General features: G+C 41.8%; 1 protein-coding gene across 4 annotated transcripts in view; it reads left to right on the top strand.

Annotated features, from left to right (window-relative positions):
* LOC146357872 (solute carrier family 9 member C1-like) overlaps nucleotides 1-20078 on the top strand; it is a 124964-nt gene that overhangs the window by 101732 nt on the left and 3154 nt on the right. For all 4 annotated transcript variants that reach the window (XM_084857511.1, XM_084857503.1, XM_084857495.1 and 1 more), the window contains 5 exons: nucleotides 2208-2432; nucleotides 9348-9485; nucleotides 15839-16024; nucleotides 17016-17133; nucleotides 19731-19792. In XM_084857511.1, coding sequence (XP_084713637.1) covers nucleotides 2208-2432; nucleotides 9348-9485; nucleotides 15839-16024; nucleotides 17016-17133; nucleotides 19731-19792 — 729 coding nt within the window. The remainder of the gene's footprint in view (nucleotides 1-2207; nucleotides 2433-9347; nucleotides 9486-15838; nucleotides 16025-17015; nucleotides 17134-19730; nucleotides 19793-20078) is intronic.

The following is a 20078-nucleotide window of genomic DNA, read 5'->3' as shown; positions in this document are numbered from 1 at the left end:
CAAAGAAAATTCTATAACATGCTGCATCTCCCATCATTGTAACACTACGGCAAGAAAAGCCACACCTGGTGAAATTCTATGCAATTATTTCAAGTACAGGTGTCTTCTTAGGGTTCAGATATAGATATGCCATGGGGGAGGGGCAGCATGTTCCAGGAATAGTGAAGTGCACAAATGAACTACCAAACCTTTATTGAGGAAAGACAAGGAAACTTGGACCTGGGTCATACCTGGATAGCTTCTCCCTGTCCTGTTCTGCATAGAGTTGCCAACTCTTTAAGTAAATAAAATGATGCCTGGGTGGAGTCTTGCACATGTGGATGTAGAGCCTGGCAGCAAGGGGCAGACTGTGGTGCACTTTGGGTGGCAGACCAGTAGTTAAGTGATGGAGGTGAGCATGCCCATATCAGGACACAATAGCCATTTCAAATTTTGTGTGGGAGGCCAGTGCCATGTGCATTAACAAAAGCTTTTGGAAGCCTCCCCCATCCCTAGTACACATGTATATGCAACACATAAATGAACAAAATAAACACATTTTCCAAATAAATTTAAGTACAGGCACTAGGATGATTCACCTTCCTCCCTTTAAAAGTTAGTATTTTCTTTCAGCCAATCCCTAAATCCACCAGATGGCTGGACCATGCAAAAACCAGACAATTGACAACTGTGCCTCTATGGGTCATAGTGACTAGGGATGTATGAAAGTCACTTACCTTTCGCGGATTATGTTGATGGTGGGGGGGGAGGCGTTCCGTCCCTCCCCCCAGAATCCTGGATGGTGGGGGAGGCGATCCATTCCTCCCCCCCGGAATTCTCCATGGCTCTGGCCAGGCCAGAGCCGTCGGCAGCTGGATTTCCGGCCGCAGAGGGCTCGGGGGGGGGGGGGAACCTGCGTACGCAAATGGCGGCGGCTATGGCCGCCGCCATTTGCGTTCCTTATTTTTGCTGTCTTAATCTACGTAAATATTTACGTAGACTAAGATGGCGAAAATAAGGGGAACGCAAATAGCGTAGCGGACACTATTTGCGTTCCCCTTATTTTCGCTGTCTTAGTCTACGTAATTATTTACGTAGACTAAGACGGCCCAAAATAAGAAACGCAAATGGCGGCGGCTGTAGCCGCCGCCATTTGCATACGCCTTTTTTTTTTTTTAACCCATTCGTTTTAGGCTACGTAAGTTTTTACATAGCCTAAAACGTCTGGGTAAAAAAACAAAAAAGTGTACGCAAATGGCAGCGGCTGTAGCCGCCACCGTTTGCGTACGCCTTTTTTTTTTTTTTTACCCAGACGTTTTAGGCTACGTAAAAACTTACTTAGCCTATCACGTCTCTGTAAAAAAAACAACAAAACCTGCAAATGGTGGCAGTGGCAGCCGGTTGGAAGACCAGCCGCCGCTGAAGCTGCCGCCAGAGCCGCCACCGCCCGGAAGATCCGCCCCAGGTAAGTCTCGTCCTGGGGGGGATCCGCGGGGGGGCCGTTCCACCACAGGCAGGCCGTTCCGCCACAGATTTCGGGGGGCCGAATGCACTGGCATTCGGCCTCACCAAGATCCGTGGCAGAATTCTCTACCATCCCTAATAGTGACATCAGTGCTGAACTTCAAAGACTTAGAATCATAGGGTTGGAAGGGGCCCACAAGACCATCGAGTCCAACCCCCTGCTCAATGCAGGAAGCCTGATTCCCAGGCGGTCCCCCATCCAAGTACTAACCAGGGCTGACCCTGCTTAGCTTCCAAGATCAGATGAGATCAGGCACATCCAGTCCTACTATATATATATATATTAAGAAGTGTAGATCTGTGTGACAATTATACAGGAGATTTGAATCTTGTGTCTGTGTTACCCTTTATAAATGGTTACATTGTAAACATTACCCTTTACAGTTGTGGTCCATAGTGTAAGAAATACTAAAGTGATCATTATTTTTAAGAGAGAAAGGCAGGGCAACCTTCCTATCTAATAGTGCAGTCCTATACATGTCTATTCAGTTATAAGCCCCACTGAATTCAATGGAACTTATTCCCAGGTAAGTGTGTGTAGGGTTACAGCCTCAGTCAGATCCATTTCTGGACTTATGGCATGATGTCTACCAAATGTATATCTGAAAGTTATTTTTGGAATATAATATACAGTAGGTATTATATCTTATTACATTTTCTAGTTAAGTAATTGCTATTTTTGTTCTTTTAAAATTGTTTACTAGCTTTCTGGTTCCGCTCCTCGTTATGGAGTTGATAAAGAGGTTAACAAAGAAGCCCAGAAAGATGTTAACAAAGAAGCCCAGAAAGATGTTAACAAAGAAGCCCAGAAAGGTCATGCAGTGTCTTCCTATACAGACTACTTGGTCACTGGGGCTATAATAGGAGAGCTCAACTGCCTAACTAAGCAAGAAATGGAATATGGAGTTACTTGTGAAACTGCTGTGCAGGTTGGAAAATTCTGCTTTTCAATATATTTCATGAGGTTTATTTTACATAGTAATCACAGGAGGGTTGGGTTAGAGCTGAAATGAAATTCTGTATATATTTAAAACCTGAATCTTTGACATTTTGATTTTAGAAACTGAATTCAAGGACATTTAAAATTAAATATTAAGCCCTATCAATAGATTTAAGGTGTGAAGGATCACTGGGCCTAGACCCAACAAGTCTGCAAGGTAGGACAGGCCAAACATGGCCACAAATCCACTCAAAGCCCAGTAGCCTTCCCCTCTGGCCAGTAGGCACTGAAATTAGCACTGAAGTTATGCAGAACACACCACACCAACTAAAAGTTGGGGAAACGTTTATTAAAAGGAAGGAACAATGGGGAAGGTATGGGAGGAGGTGGTAGGTTGTACAGGAAATTACAAGCAAGATTACAAATACAAAAGTACTTAGGAACACTGAGAGCCTTTGTACACGCTCCCAAGAAGCAAAACAGTAAAGCTAGCTAGTCTGTCCTATACATAACGAAGTATGGGCCTTCCAGGACAACTTCCAGCTTTCAACACACACAAGCACCATCAGGACAACCGGAGACAGCCTACCTCTTCCTCAGCCCTCTGTTTAGGGCGCAGCTCTAGCAACTCAAGACAGAAGTCGAATAGCCAATCAAAGCTCAGCAGCGGGACGCATCACCCTCATCTCAGAAGGGGCAGGATCTTTTCACCAAATGCAGCTGTTATCTCTCTCCCAATTAACTTCGCCTTGAGCTGTAGAGTTGAGAAAGGGGTAGATAACAACTAGCTCCAGGTGGTCACTTGGGATGTGACAGCCCAGCCTACTCTCATGGCACAGAGCAGGCCTTCATTCTTGACATAAGGCAATCAGTATCTGCCAAATTGATTTACAACAAATTGATTTACAACAAATCGCCAAATTGATTTACAGCAAAGGGACCCTGCTTTTACGCTATAGGCTACGCAAATATTTGCACAGCCTATCACGTTAAGTAAAAGCATGGCTGCAAATGGCATCCAAGACTCCATTTGCGGCCATAAAGGCCTTAGTTTAAGGTAAATGCAGCCATTTACGGCAGCATTTACCTTAAACTAAGGCCTTTACGGACGCCATTTGCAGCCGCAGTTAATCCGTCCAGCCAGCGATACGGCAGTGGCGGCTGTATCGCTGGTGCTCCGGAGCTGGCCAGCAGGGAGGATCTGGCTGGCAAGGATTTCTTCAGGAGGCGGAGGTAAGTCCTCCACAGACTCCGGGGGGGCGGATTCTTTTGAATTTGGCCTCACTGGGGTCCATGGAGGATTTCTCCCCTATCCCTACTTGAATGGCTCCCTTTCCTGGACCTCCTTTTCCTTGTGCAAGAAATGAAAGCTATAGGAAAGTTCATTCACCACTTGCAATTTTCTTTTCATTTTCTCTCTTCCTTCCTACTCCCTTTTCTATGTATGTCCTAGCAAAGCTTTAGGAATGAACAAGGAATAAGGCACAAGAACTTGAGTAGTGCAGATCTTGAGCAACGCTTTTGTAGGCCCTTCTCTTTGGGCTAGGCTGGTTTAGGAAGGAGCCAAGAGCAAAAATCCCACACCTTTTTCCTAGGTGAGCCTTTTTCCCTGGACCAGGCTGGTGGGAACAAGAAGAAGCAAAAACATGCCAAAGCTTGTCCCAGCTGCACACAACTGCAAGACCTCTTCCCCTTCCCACTCAGCCTTTTCCAAGCTGGGATGATGTGGTGCAAGCATGCATAGAGTGGCGGGCTCATTTTGTTCTCACCCTGTGCACTAGCAGGAATGACAGTGATATAAGCTGATTATGCAGAGGGCCTTCCGATTTTTGCCTAGATAATAGTGGACTGCACCCTACCAGAAAGTATCAAGCTTTGTTTATGTCTTTTCACCAGGGTTCTTGGGGAAGATGATCACAAAAACTACCTTTCCATGTGGTTGTGGGCCTGTATTGAAAAGACATGGCCTACTGTACCATTGAAAAGTCATCTCCTGGGCACGTTACAGCCCATTTGGTTGTGTGTTTGTGTCTTGTGGGGGAGGGGGGCATGTCGGCTGCTTTAATGGGGAGGACCCCTTTGGAACAGATGTACTGGGCAGCCATGAGCATTTTGAGGCACAAGTTTACTTTAGAAAATAATTGTTTGCTCTTCCACTGAGGCAGCTGTTGACAAAAGAGTTGCTTGGTGGGTTCTAATCCAGTAAGGACTCACTTTCCACCTAAATACCCTTCTGGCTACTGCTCTGCTATATCCCAAATAGTATAGAATGCTCTCTATCTCTTGGTGGGAAAGGAGGATTTCTTAAGGCAATTGTTATTCTCTGGAGATACAGGGGATATTCTCTCTGCTGCTTTAGTTTCTCATATTTTTCTCTTTGGCTCATAATTCTGGCTGATAGGTACATATGGAAGTGGTAGTTTGGGCCTTCTAGGGTGAACTGTCTTTTTACCTGGGCTGTATATTTCTTCCCTTTTCACTGTTTTGTTCTATTACTTGTTTGTATTTTCAGGGATGCATAGAAGTTTCTTCTGATCACTATGGTGGGGTGTTGGTTGCTACTCTTTTCAGTTTATCTAGGGAAGAAGGGAGCCCCATCAGTAGTAGGGGTGTATAGAGGGCCAACATTTAAATTATTTAGAATGCCCTCTTGTATCTTCTGAGAATAGGAATTCAACAATTCAGAAGATATAGCTATCAATGGCTACTAGTCATGATGATGCTATATTAGCTCCAGTATCGGAAGCAGTATGCTGGGGAACATGAGCTGGATAGTGCTATTGTGCTCATGTCATACTTGTAGGATTCCCATAGGTATTTGGTCGGTCACTGTGGGAACAGAATGCTGGACTAGATAGGTGTTTGCTCTGATCCAGCAGATCTCTTATTATGAAAGTGCCCTTTTTATTATGGGTTGTCCTTATTTTTACTGGAATATGAATTTCTGTAAGCTTTGGTAACCATTATGTGCCAAAACTGCTATTTGTAGTTTTTATTGCTGTAATAATGGCTGGATGCATAACCCATTACAGTATAGTGCTACCGTATTATTGCTTCCACAAAGTCTGTGATCCTTTAACTGGTTTCCCCATTTGTTTGCTTAGCAAATCTTGGATTAAAATGTACAGAACCTACTAGGTTGCTTTGTTTATGGAAGTGATTTTTGAACACCATTTCTATAACTCCATAATGGAGGAGCTCAAAATGTAACAAAAGATTTAAAATCCATTGCGTAAGTCTCCTACATGGCAGTTTAACAATGGTGCAGCAAGTAGATATGAGCTTGGAAACAGATACATGACTCACTAATACTTAATGGGGGTGCAATCCTATGCATGTTTAGACAGAAAGAAGTCCTACAACTCCCAACATCCCCCAGCCAGCCATGCTGTCTTGGGGATGCTGGGAGTTGTAGGGTTTATTTTTGCCAAAACATGCATAGGATTGCACCCTAAATGCGTTGCACTTGCCCAAAGCCAGTGAGACTTAGCCTGTCAGGGTATCCAGGACACTGATCTTGCATCATAATGCTTGAAACAATATTTTTGGGCTCCAACCTAGTAAGCACTGCAGTTTGGTGGATAGAACTCCATTGCTGTGGGACTCTGCAAGTGCATGCACAGGTAAAAATGTCGTCACTTGTATGACTCTAGAAATGGTTAGAAGAGATAAATTACTCTTCAAGAAATTGTTTGTACTGAATCATTTGGAATACCTCCCTCCTATGGTGTGATACGAATAGAAAGATTGCCCGAAACTCAGAGCGTGCCAGAGATGTTACCTTGTATTTAAGATTGCCTTTGCTCTCAGTCCTAAAATGTCATAAGCAGAAGATCTTCGTCTTTTCCAGTGTTCACAAAGACAAGAATAACTTCATACATACTTCACCTGTAGGAGTCAACCATACTCTTTTCTCTACAGTGGCTACAGTCTGCTCTTTAAGGGAAGTTTCCTTTCTCCACTCCCTGCAGCCCCCCACATGCCTGCGACATCTGCTCTTGAGAGTCCCCAATGCTCCAGAGTAAATTTGGGGATCTCCTGGGGGACTGCAGGGGGAGGTTGAATTTGATCTGCCAGTAACCATTTTGCTGGCAGAAGGACACTGCTAGAGACAACCCTCTGTTTTGAAGATCGAATGCTTCTGTTTCTTTTACTTAACATACTTATTAAGGATAAATTTCTTTTCTAATTGAAGGCCATCGGGTAGAATTTAAAAAAAACCTTTGCCCTTCAGTAGGCATTGCTTCCTTTCCAGTCTAGCTAAAAATGTTCAAACTAGTTGAGCACTAGGAGGCTTTTCCATTGTTGGAAATTCTAAACTATTTTTAAGAATCTTAATTTCCTTGATTTCCTAGACAGGGTCTGGGGACTTCCGCAGGGGCCTCCGCAGCTGAATTAGGGATTGGCACCAGCTTTCTTTGTATCTGTTTTCTCTTGAGCAGTTTACCAATGGTCAGAAGAACTCACTTCCTTGGATTCCAACACAAACCAATAAAAGACAAAATAAAGAAGAGCGTGCTCCCAGCAGCTGACTCACTGCTGGATGGGAAGTTTGAATACAAACCTAGGGCTGCTTATTTGGTAGCCAGAACTAGAGGTGGCGGAGAATTCCGCCACGGACTCAAATGAGACTGGATTCTTTGGAATCTGGCCTCCGGATTCCACGGCAGAACAGCACCATTCACCTCTGCCTCCCAAGGATTCCCCATGGACCGGCACTCTGGCTCCAGATCTTTTGCGATACGGTAATGGCAACCACCATTACTGTTTCGCTGGGAGAAATACGGCTGCAAATGGCATAGTGGACGCCACTTGCGGCTGTAAAGCACTGTTTTTTACCCAAATAGAACCATAAACGGCTGCATTTAGTTAAACTCAGGGCTTTACGGCCGCAAGTGGCGTCCAATACGCCATTTGTGGCTGTATTTCTCCAAGGAATACGGTAATGGTGGTTGCCATTACCGTATCATAAAGGATCTGGAGCTGGAGTGCGGCTCTGCAAAATCCTCGGAGTCGCTCCGGAAGATTCCGGGAGGGAGGAACAGATTGTCTCCCCCACATGGACCCCCCCCTTCCCGGAACGGAAGGTAGGGGTTTCATACATCCCTAGCCAGAACAAACATTTTGCTACAGAATTGGGGTGTGGTTCCCAAGTTCAGTTAGCTAGTTCTCCCTTTATCAGAGCAAAACTACTCTGTGAACCTCTGGAGGAAGTCTTCATGAAGATGCAGGACAAAATGAAAGCCTTGGCTACTACAAAAAAATAAATCACTGACTCAGCAATCTTTTCATACCATCAAAGAAACCCCCAGATCTTGCCCCTATGATGGATACAAATCCAAATGGTCCCAACCAAAGCTCCCCAACAATTCATCTCAGCCTCCTTTGTCCTTGGCTTCCTTTTATAGCAGAACAAAGAGAACAAAGAAGCTCTCCTCCATCTGACATCAGGCAGATTCCATGTCTGGGGGCAGTTGGGGGTTATTCTCACAATTCTGTGCACATGTGGACCCAGGCCATGTTGAACATGCGGGTTTACGCGGCTATTGCCAGAAGATATTCCCTGGAGCTGCATGCAATACCTGAGGAAAGGTTTGTAATGCCTCATCAGTCTGAAATCCAGCAAATCACCATGCCTTCTTGAATGCTATTCAATATCTCATAGACATTTGTTCCATTGAAACTTAATGTTAATCTGTTAGCTGTTTGTTAAGAATGTTGTCATCCCCCCCACACACACGCACACACCCACCCTGCCCCCAGTACAGTTTGTGTTGAGGGGTTGCTTCTGCTTTACTAGTCTTGGAGGGCAGGGCAGCCCCTACTCAAGAAGAAGCCACTCTAGGATTTTGACCCTTCCTGCTGATCCAGGTGGAGGTGCTATCCCAATGTTTTGGAATGCTCTCCAGGAGTCTCAGAGAACAGGAATTCGTTTTTCAGAAATGTCAGTATTCTATTCAAAGCTGGTGTTATCTGTGAGGGGACCTGCAACAAATTGCCATCCTGTGGACTTACTGGAAATGGTGGCATCAGCGGTGCTTGATCTGTGGTGGTGCGTGCAAGCTGCCCACCTTCCTGATGTTCCCCCAGTGCCCTGGTATAGCATATCCCAGCCACTGCTGTTGCTCAGTAAATTCAAGCCAGGGAGTACAGTTGGGTGGGAGAGCCCTACTCAAGTACCGATCGCTCTCCCCAACCCCCAAGTGCAGGGCCATAGGCAGCTGTCTGACCATGCTGGGAGCCATGATTTCATTATTAATTTTGTAAACTTCAATGTTTTCAGGGTGTAGAAAGCAACCATAATCCAGATTTTACTGCCATTGGGATCCAAAGAATCACACAATTATTTCCACTCACCCAAGAGGGTATTGTGTTTGTGTTTCCCCACGGAGTAGCCCTCTATGTGAGATGGCAAACTGCTTTTAAAACTGAGGGCACTTTCAAAATCTGTTTGTAATGCAATATGGGTAGTCTCCACTTCCAAGAAAGAAAACAAAACAAAAACCTCCCTGGGCATGCCCAAGGCTTTTTACACATTTAAAGTAACCATTTGAATTCTAACTGCCGAGAGGAGCCATGGCTTTGTGGAAGCAATCTGCAGCAATCACCTCATTGTGATGATTTTCAAATTGGACTTAAAAGGGTATGATTTAAGGCAGCAAATTTCTTCTCTTGAAATAATTCTGTTAAAAGACATAGATGTGTGTCTTCTTCCCAAGGAAGATATATTTTAAATAAAACATAAAAATACTTTTGAGTTGCAAAGAACTTCACTAAATCTTTTGCAGAATGTAGCAAGCTCTGTGTAACGCCAAATGCATGGAAATATGCCAGTACAGTTGCTCTAACAGAAGGTTCTAATAACAGTTATAATTTTTCCTGGCATTGTTTTGTTTTTCCCCAGACATGTTTTATCTCTATAGATGATTTACTTGAAGCTTTTGATAAGTTTTTAGAACCACCCTCCTTAGAATATAAAATATGGCTGAAACTGGCTCTTGATGTTGCTCTCAAAACTTTCAAGGAAACCCTTCCTAACCAGGTAGGTATGTATGCATGCTTGTATGTGTAATAATTAACATGTTTCATAAAATTAGAGAAAAGTTTCATAAAATTAGAAAAATCTGCATCTTAGATCTGTGTTGGGCATCTATAAGGTCCTTGAGTGAGTGTTTGCAAACTAGCTCCAGACACTCTTGGATGAGACTGATTATCTGGATTTTCAATCAGGGCTCAGGCCAGGTTTTGGCACAGAAACAGCCTTGGTTGCCCTGTATGATGACCTATGTCAGGAGAGAGACAGGGGGAGTATGACCTTGTTGATTCCCCCTAATCTCTCGGTGGCTTTTGATACCATCAGACAAGGTATCTTCTTGGGTTGAATGTCTGAGTTGGGACTCTGAGGTACTGCATTGCAGTGGTTTCACGCCTACTTGGAGAGTAAGCTCCAGAAGGTTGTGCTTGGGGAACATTGCTCAGCCCTGTAGATTCTACAGTATGGGGTTCTGCAGGGATTGGTGTTGACCCCCATACTATTCAACATCTACATGAAACCACTGAGTGTGGTCATCTAGAGTTTTGGTGTGCATTGTCATCAGTAAGTTGATGACATGCAGCTCTACTTCTTTTCATCTTCATCAGGTGAGGCTGTGGATGTGCTAGATCGGTGCCTGGCTGCAACAAGGACTGGATGAGGGCTAATAACTCAGTGCAGGCAAGACTGTGATGCTGTTGGTGGGTGGTTCTTCTGACCAGATGGAGGATGTTCAACCTGTTCTGGATGGGGTTGCACTCCCCCTGAAGAAGCAGGCTCATAGCTTGGGAGCTCCTCTGGAGCCACCTTTGTCACTTGAGGCTCAGGTGACCTCAGTGGCATGGAGTGTGAACTTTGGTTTGTGGCCCAGCTACGCCCCTATCTGGCAGGGATAACCTGGCATTAGTTGTGTATGCTCTAGTAAGCTCCAAGTTAGATTACCTCAATGCCTGGTTTTAACCTATAAAGTCTTACATGGCTCGGGGCCACAGTACCTGATGGAGCACCTCTCCTGATATGAATCTACCTGTACGCTACATTCAGCATCTAAGGTCCTCCTCCAGGTGCCTCCTCCAAGGGAGGCTTGGAAGGTGGCAACAAGGGAGAGGGCTATCTTGGTGGTGGCCCCCCAGTTTTGAATGACCTTCCTGACGATGCCTGCCTGGAGCCAACATTGTTATCTTTTCGGCACCAGGTGAAGACCTATCTCTTCACTCGGGCATTCAGTAGCATGGGTTTTTAATCAGGTCCTGGATTTGTCTTATGGTTGATAGTTTAAAATTGTTTTTAGATATATGTTGTCTCTGTGTGTGTTGTCTGTTTATATGTTTTATGTAAATGGCTTTACACTTTGTATAATGTATTTTTAATGGTTTTTCAATCTTTGTAAACCACCCAGAGAGCTTTGGCTATGGGGCGGTATAGAAACGTGATAAATAATAATAATAAATGGTAAACTGTTTACAAATTTTATCCATCAATTAATCTAATTATAGTCCCTCCAGGCATACATTTTAGGGTGGTGTAGATGTTTTGTGCCTCATTTATTCATCCATGGTACTTTTTTCCCTTTTAAAAAGTTTATTTATTCTAATAGTATATTAGAATAATCTATCAAAATCATTCTACAGCTTCAGTCAAAGTATAACACATTCAAAATATAAATACATACCAATAACATGATAATATACCTATAATAGTAATATTATACAAATAAATAAAACATTTTAAATATAATTAAACAACATTCAATCATACTCAATAATACATAGGGATTAATATTATCCTGCACTTAGTTATTCAAAAGGAAATAAACAGAATCCATTTTTCCATGAACTTACTTTCATGTTGTCTCTGTTCCCTAACTCTAACTATGTTAGTTAGTTTGATCATATATAACATGTCCCACAATCTGTTAATCCACTCATTAAGTGATGGAAGGCTAGTTATATTCCAGTTATAAGCAATGGTCATGCAAGCTGCTGTTAACATATGCACAACCATTACAGAGTCCTCCAGTACCAAGCCTTAATATAACACAATAAAACCACCAGTGAGTCTAATAGTATATAGTATCCTGTGAAATCTTTTATTTCTTTCCGGATTAATATCCAATAACTTCTGATTTTTAGGCATGACCAAAACATATGAATCCTATCTGCTTTTGCCAACCCACATCCTCAACACTTACAACTCAAGCCTACATAGATTTTACTCAGCCGCAGAAGACTCAGTTACCACCTACAAATCATCTTTAAAAAACTCACTTTAAGAGTTCTTTAGGTACTGTAATCCATACCCATTTTTGTGTTTCTGCTGATGTTGTCCAAGAGAGTTCTTTTCCCCACTTTACCTGATAATGATTTTTAGATTATTCCATTTTAACAATAATTTTATAAATCCTATTCAATATTCCTTGTGACTTGTTGGAGTGAATTATTATTTCAAATTCAGCCTTTCTGTCAGGGAACCATATTTCCAAAGCAACTAGTTAACTATATCCCTCATTTGCAAGTATTCCCCCCCCCCATTTTAATTTTTTTTTATAGTACACATACATAGTTTTGTATTTCTTCTTCGTGTTCTCTGTGCATCACACATATGGGCTCTGTGCCTCTGTGGAGCGTCTATTTTGGAAACTTCTATAGCTGAGGAACATTTTTGGTGGGAACCCTCCTCCACCATCCCACTGCACATGTCCAAGTGGGTTCCTGCCTATCTCCTCAGTTCCTTTTCGACTGCTGTCACAGCTGCGTCTTTGGGAAATTCGTCCGTATTTGGGAAATTCGTCCGTCTGGTACCCCCATCTCTTTCAGAATTTGCCAGAGTTTGTTGTGATCCACACAATCAAAGGCTTTAGCGTAGTCAATGAAGCAGAAATAGATGCTTTTCTGGAATTCTCTTGCTTTCTCCATGATCCAGCGAATGTTGGCGATTTGATCTCTAGTTCCTCTGCCTCTTTGAAACCCGGCTTGTACTTCTGGTAGTTCTCGGTTCACATACTGCTGAAGCCTAGCTTGTAGGATTTTGAGCATCACCTTGCTGGCATGTGAAATGAGCGCAATTGTACGGTAGTTTGAACACTCTTTGGCGTTGCCCTTCTTTGGAATTGGAATGTCAACTGACCTTTTCCAGTCTTGTGGCCACTGCTGAGTGTTCCAAATTTGTTGGCATATTGAGTGCAGCACTTTAACAGCATCATCTTTTAGGATCTTAAATAGCTCAGCTGGAATACTGTCATCTCCGCTAGCTTTGTTGTTAGTAATGCTTCCTATGGCCCACTTGACTTCACTGTCTAGGATGTCCGGCTCAAGTTCAGTGATCGCACTATCATGGCTATCAGGGACATTCCGATCTTTCCCGTATAGTTCTTCTGTGTATTCTTTCCACCTCTTCCTAATCTCATCTGCTTCTGTTAGGTCCCTGCCTTCTTTGTCCTTTATCATGCCTGTCTTTGCACAAAACGTTCCCTTGAGATCTCCGATTTTCTTGAAAAGATCTCTAGTCTTTCCCATTCTATTGTTTTCCTCAATTTCTTTGCATTGTTCATTTAAGAAGGCCTTCTTGTCTCTCCTTGCTATTCTCTGGGACTCTGCATTCAGTTGGATATATCTTCCCCTTTCTCCCTTGCTTTTCGCTTCCCTTCTTTCCTTAGCTACTTCTAAAGCCTCATCAGACAGCCACTTGGCTTTCTTGAATTTCTTTTTCTTTGGGATGGATTGAGTTGCTGCCTCCTGAACAATGTGACGGACCTCCGTCCATAGTTCCTCAGGCGCTCTGTCTATCAGGTCTAATCCCTTAAATCTATTCCTCACCTCCATTGTATATTCATCAGGGATATGATTTAGGTCATACCTGAATGGTTTAGTGGTTTTCCCGACGTTCTTCAATTTAAGCCGAAATTTTGCAAGAAGCAGCTCACAATCTGAGCCACAGTCAGCTCCAGGTCTTGTTTTTACTGACTGTATAGAGCTTCTCCATCTTTGGCTGCAAAGGACATAATCAATCTGATTTCGATATTGACCATCTGGTGATGTCCATGTGTAGAGTCACCTCTTGTGCTGTTGGAAAAGAGTGTTTGCTATGATCAGCGTGTTCTCTTGACAGAACTCTATTAGTCTTTGTCCTGCTTCATTTTGTACACCAAGGCCATGCTTGCCTGTTATCCCGGTGATTTCTTGACTTCCTACTTTAGCATTCCAATCCCCTATGATGAAGAGGACATCTTTTTTTGGTGTTCGTTCTAGAAGGTGTTGTAGGTCTTCATAGAACCGATCAACCTCAGCTTCTTCGGCCTCAGTGGTTGGGGCATAGACTTGAATTACTGTGATGTTGAATGGTTTGCCTTGGATTCGTACTGAGATCATTCTGTCGTTTTTGAGATTGTACCCCAGTACTGCTTTTCCCACCCTTTTGTTGACTATGAGTGCTACTCCATTTCTTCTAAGGGATTCTTGTCCACAGTAGTAGATATAATGGTCACCTGAATTAAATTCGCCCATGTTTGTCCATTTGAGTTTGCTGATTCCCAAGATGTCGATGTTCAATCTTGCCATCTCATGTTTGACCACCTCCAGCTTACCTTGATTCATTGATCTGACATTCCAGGTTCCTAAACAATATTGTTCTTTACAGCATCAGATTTTCTTTTCACCACTAGACACATCCACAGCTGAGTGTCCTTTCGGCTTTGGCCCAGCCGCTTCACTCTTTCTGGCACTACTTGGAAATACCCTCTGCTCTTCCCCAGTAGTATCTTGGACACCTTCCGACCTGAGGAGCTCATCTTCCGGCGTCATCTCTTTTAGCCTTGTGATACGTTCCATGGGGTTTTCTTGGCAAGAATACTGGAGTGGGTTGCCTTTTCCTTCTCGAGTGGACCACATTTTGTCAGAACTCTCTGCCATGACCTGACCGTCTTGGGTGGCCCTGCACGGCATAGCTTATGGCTTCACTGAGTTACGCAAGCCCCTTCGCCACAAGGCAGTGATCCATGAAGGGGAATGAATACATACAAAATGCATATATATGAAAATACAACTTTCTAGCAATTACACATAAGCTTCAACAAAAGTGGACCAGAAATCCAGATAAGTATCTATTCGAAGGTGATATCTATATGCCACCTACCTGTTCAGTTATTGAAAGCCTTGTAAGTTCCTTAATTCATTACATTATAGAAGGCGAGCATTTATTCTTCAAATTTTGTAATATGAGTCTTTTAGCTGTTAAAAGGACTTGAAGAATCATTTACACTGACCATTTCCATGAAGTGGGTAGATAACTTAAAAGAACATGTACATCAGCAAATATTAAAGACTGTTCCACTACAAAATTTATCTCTTGTTTAACACTGTTTTATGAAGCAGCTGGATGTTACTGTATTGCTAGAGGAATCCTCCTGTGAATTGACCCATGCCTGTTTGTTGCTTGTAAGCAAGCACAGTTTGTGACATTGTAAGCATAATTTGTGACTAATCTTAAACCAGCAGGTTTTTTATTATTGAATTTCCTTGGTTTTTAAAAAAGGAAAATTATTATTATAGGGTTCCAAAAAAACTAAAACCAAATAACAAATCACAAACAAGTCATGTCCCTGAATGTTCAAAATAGCTTACTTTTGAGTAATCCTGCACAGGATTTTAGCATAGCTTTTTCCTTTTCCTCCCTCTCTTCATCAGAGGTGATGCATATTGAGGTGGTTGTATGTGGTAGAAAATGTTTATTTATTTATTTATTACATTTCTATACCGCCCAATAGCCAAAGCTGTCTGGGCGGTTCACAACAATTAAAATAATGAAATACAACATGATAAAACATAATATAAAAGCTTAGAACTACAGTATGAAACCAAAATAAAAAAAAAAATAAAACCTAGCAGGATTGCAAAGATTTAAAATACAGTTAACATATTTTATTGATGAATTGCTGTTACAACTGATGTGTAATGAAGGTTGTGTAGTGTGTGTGTGTGTGCGTGCGTATGTGCGCACATTGCTTCACTGTTTGTCTGAATGGATTATAATTATAGTGTACAAGGTTTCCTTTTTTGATACTTCATTAATAAATACTTAACAAAATTGGGAAAATAATTTGAGCTTGCAGAAAACTGCTTATGTTGGAAACTCTGATCTACAATTTACTTTTTAAGATACAGGCCTGAAATAATGGAGACCAAAAACTCATATTGTCATACACAAAGGCTTGAAATAGTAACCATAACTACAAAATAATATTTGAATGTTGTCTTTCCTATTCCAGGATGGGTTACTGTGTAGTAATTAAAAGTTTAAACAGAGTTCTCATGTTGCAACTTCTATAAATTATTATATAATTAATACTTTATGGCTTTGTCTTGTAGGACTGGTCATACAAGGTATGCGTGCAGTTTTCTAACATATATGTGCTGGATATAGCAAACCACACTAAATGTGACATCTATGATGGGGCTATGGATGATGTCATTCTTGTACATGGAACAGTACAAGATTGTCAACTGGGACAGCGTTACAGTGCACCATGTATTTTACCTAAAACCTGCCACCAGGTAAGAGGATTTTTTAAAACTAGCCCATAGTATAGCTTCGGCACTGCAGAGTGGGAGGCACACATCCCACAAAGAACAAGAAAAAAATAAAAGAAGAAAATGCGGCGAGATTGTGAACTAACTCCCTTTTTAAATTAGCTAGTTTTTTCTCTGCTTGAGAAAGGAACAATTTGAATAATAAAATCTCATTTACACCAGAATGTTAGGCCAAAGTTCTGTAGGTAAGCAATTCCCTCCTTCCTAACCTATCTTCCTATAATATTGAAATGCCCATTCTTCAAAATCTCCTATACATTCTCTGACTCTGTCCCTGTCAGTTTCACTTCCCCTCTCACATACTTTGACTTTCTGCACTACATTTCACTGCCTTCTTTCAACATTACTTTAACTCTCCATTTTAATCTATTTCGTCAACATTATTTGATTTATTGTGGTGTGATGAGCCAGTGTGGTGGAGTGGTGACAGTGTTGGACTGGGAGCACTCAGCCATGGAAGCTCACTGGGTCACTTTGGGCCTGTCACTGACTTTGGGCCTGTCACAAAGTACCAAGTTAGCAGCCCCAAGTCTTCCAAGGAGTATGATTAACAGACAAGTATTCCAAATCCTCCCCTTAGCACCAATAGCAACAGGGTGGAATATCAAGCTACTGTCTTTTGAAAGAGATGTAAGGGACTGTTGCACAATGCTAAAATGCAGTGGGAGTATATTTTCGGGTAGAAAGCCCAAACATGTCCACTGACAATTCCCCTCGTGTGTGGAAGAATGTGCACATTGACAGATGTGGCTCAACTATATTTTAGTTTTTCCTAGAAGGTATATGAAGACAGGCTGCTGGCTGGGAGAGTGTCCTTCCACCAATGAGGAATAAGGTGATTGTATAGCTCCCAGGATCAGCCCAGTTAGTATTATATGTAGAGCCCACTGCATTATCCCTGGATGAATGAATTCTTGTGATTTCAACAATAACTATTACTATAGCGATATTCTAGGTACAAGGCACTGCATCTGCAACAAAACTGCTAATTATACGAACTACAGAGCATGGAGCACGGACGAGCACTGGAACATGCAGTAGCATTTGCCATTATCATTCAGCTCGGAGACATGGTGAGAATGTAGTTGGGAAGCTTAAAACTAGAGAATTAACAGAAATGCGTTGTTCTGGCTTTATTGCCAATATTTTAAAATGAAACAGGAACAGAATTCCAGAGCCCCTTATTACAGACCAAGCTATTAGAATGAAACAAGTGTTATGAAACAAGACTGAATGACAAATGTCACTTTGCAAATTTAATGGTAGTCCTTTTATGGTTTTGAATATAGTTCCCTATAGACACGCTGTGGAAATGCGGGCATCATCTTCCAAGGCGGGCTGCTTTCCACACTATTGTTTTATCATTCTTCCACCACCCTTAAAAACTACCCTCTTTTATGGAGTGAAGGGAAATGCACAAGCTGTGGGTTGTTAGTTTGGGAAGAGAGACACACAGCCAGCCAAATCCCCAGATGCAAGCTTCAGCCCACCCTCCTATGTCCTTTGGATCAGTGCATGTAGCATAAATTAAGCAATTAGGCACATGGGAGATAATGCCTGGGTGCTTACTTAGGCAGACAACCTCAGAGTCCAATTAGAAAGATTTTAACATAAAGGGAAAAGGGGATAATAGAAATCAAGCAAAGTACAATAGAAAATAAACAAAATAACCTCAACATACCCTGTATTGAGCAATTATAAAACCAGACTCCACAACTTACATGCTAGCAGCATGGGTGCTCAGTGGATGTCCAGTCAAAGACAAAGTATAATGAAAACTTCCTCAAGTTTATTCTGTATAGTTTGGGTGTTATTGACAGGTTGATGAAATTCCTCAAATCAGGCCTGGCAAAAAGTGTGTTAGTTGTAAACATCACATTGGCAGGGGTGCCTGAGAAGATGGACGATCATTGCTGGCTATTACAGAAGGTAGGAAGGAGAGTTGAAAATCGGGGTGATGTTTTCCTTCAGCCACTGACTGATTTAGCACAAAAAAGTCTTGTTCTGTGGCTTTGGAGAAAAGGCAAGTGTCATGCACCCTGCTAGTTTCTCTACAATGGAGAAAGTAGCCCTTTTAGCAGATATTTGTAAAGAGATAGGCACTATCAGTTTAGTTTAGTGTGACACTTGACCCCTCTAAAGGCCTTTTCCTCTGGCCATTATTACATATAGAAGGCCTCAAAGGCAGGAGGAATCAAATGCCTGGTGGTTTGAATACACAGTAGCATGCTGGAAATTTGATGGGCATGGCACCTAACATTATCTAGTTAATGCTAACTACACCATTATTATATATGTAATGTATGATACAGTGCTTGAATGATGGCGAAAAGGTAGGGGGCCCATAATTAAGACTATAAGCCTGAGCCCCAGTTTCCCACTACATTTAGCCAAATCACAGCTTTCCTTGTAGCCGCCTAAAAACAGCAGCTGGGGCCTTCTCAAAAAAGTAAGGGAACAGGCCTCTGATTGAGCATGCTGTGCTATCCCAGAATGAGTAATTACTGTTATGGTATTGACTATATAATTTGGATGCTACTCAGAAAAGTGGGTTACGAGTTTCTATGCTAAAACTGGAAATATCAGAAAGAGAAGCCTGATTTGGTTTGGACCTGATTGGAGGATACCTACTTCATCTCGGACAAGCCCCAAATCTCTCCAAAGGGGCCTGCATCAGTTCAGGATTTGTCTACACCGAATGCACACCCTTGTAACTACTATTCAATTATATTAAGAGCTTGACTACTTTTAATTTAATTACTGCCCATTGCTACTATTTTTTAATATTCACCCTATTAGAAGCAGAGAATAGTTTTAAGAGAGGTGATGGGTTGTTATTGAGCCATCATTGCACATACCAATTTCTTTAGTCCCATAATCATCCTTGCTATCCAAGCTCTTCTATGGCCCAAGTTCTCCCCACCAACCCACCCACCATGCTTTTCTTTCAGGCAACTACCAGGCTCCAGTTATGTAGCTTAGAAATCTGTCATAAGCGGAAGAGTTGTAAGGAGCTAGATGGAACTCAGAAGACTGAAGATTCTTTTTCAGATTTTCCAGCTTTAGCATAGTAGTTCATAGGACTACATCCTAAAGCTCCTGAATGTCAGTAAACTGTTTTGTCTTACCTATTTAGCTATTTGAAATGTTTTAAATTACTTCTTCTCCCTGGGTTGAAGTTATAAAAAAGGAGTTGAAACTACTTTTAACTGCTTCAAAGTAATTGCAAAAGTAGTTCCCATTACTTTTACGAAAATGCAGTTAGTTGTATAACTGTAGTTGTAGTTAAACTATTTTTAATGTAGCAGTGCCCATCAGCTGGAAATGTAAAAATCACAGTCTGGGCTGGGGTAAAAATTTGAGGCACTGTTAGTGCAGTGTTCTGCTATATATTATTGGTAGGAAGCAAAGAAAACCCTAAGCTTATTTTAAATAACATGCCACTTCTGTGCTTTATAAACACAGGATAAATAAGCAGGATAAATAATCTTTGTAGAGATTGCTTATAGACCTCTGTTTACTTCTAACAATTGTTTTGTAAACTTTCAGAAACAGTAGAACAGGATGAATATGGGGAAATTCTCTATTTTAATACTGTGTTGTTCTGCTTGTAATTTGGTGAAATCTTAATAAATTAAATAAAATGACTTTTTCCCCCTTGAATTTACAGCCACCATGGGACATATTTTTGCACTGGACACAAGCAGTCACAGTACAGTAGCCTCTGATTTAGTAAGTATAAATCTATACTAAATGTAAGCCAAATTAGGTTCTAACATTTTCCATGTAATGTTAAGATTTTTTATGAAATAATTTTCAAAACTATGAGAAGTTATATTCAGTCTCAAACAACTAGCTTGATCTATTGTTTTTATTAAAACACAACACACCGCCTTGTGGGAAACTATTGTTTAACCACAGGATCACCTTCATTTTGTGAAGATAGGATAGGATAGCGTTGCCCTAAGAACTGCTAGTCCAGTAACTACATACTCAGTGACTACAATGATTCAGAAAA

The sequence above is a fragment of the Heloderma suspectum genome, chromosome 1 (assembly GCF_057233095.1).
Source record: "Heloderma suspectum isolate Gila_16-S chromosome 1, 16-S_ref, whole genome shotgun sequence".
NCBI classification, from domain to species: domain Eukaryota; kingdom Metazoa; phylum Chordata; class Lepidosauria; order Squamata; family Helodermatidae; genus Heloderma; species Heloderma suspectum.
Note: the sequence above shows the minus strand (reverse complement) of the source record. Positions and strands in the feature narration are given on the sequence as shown.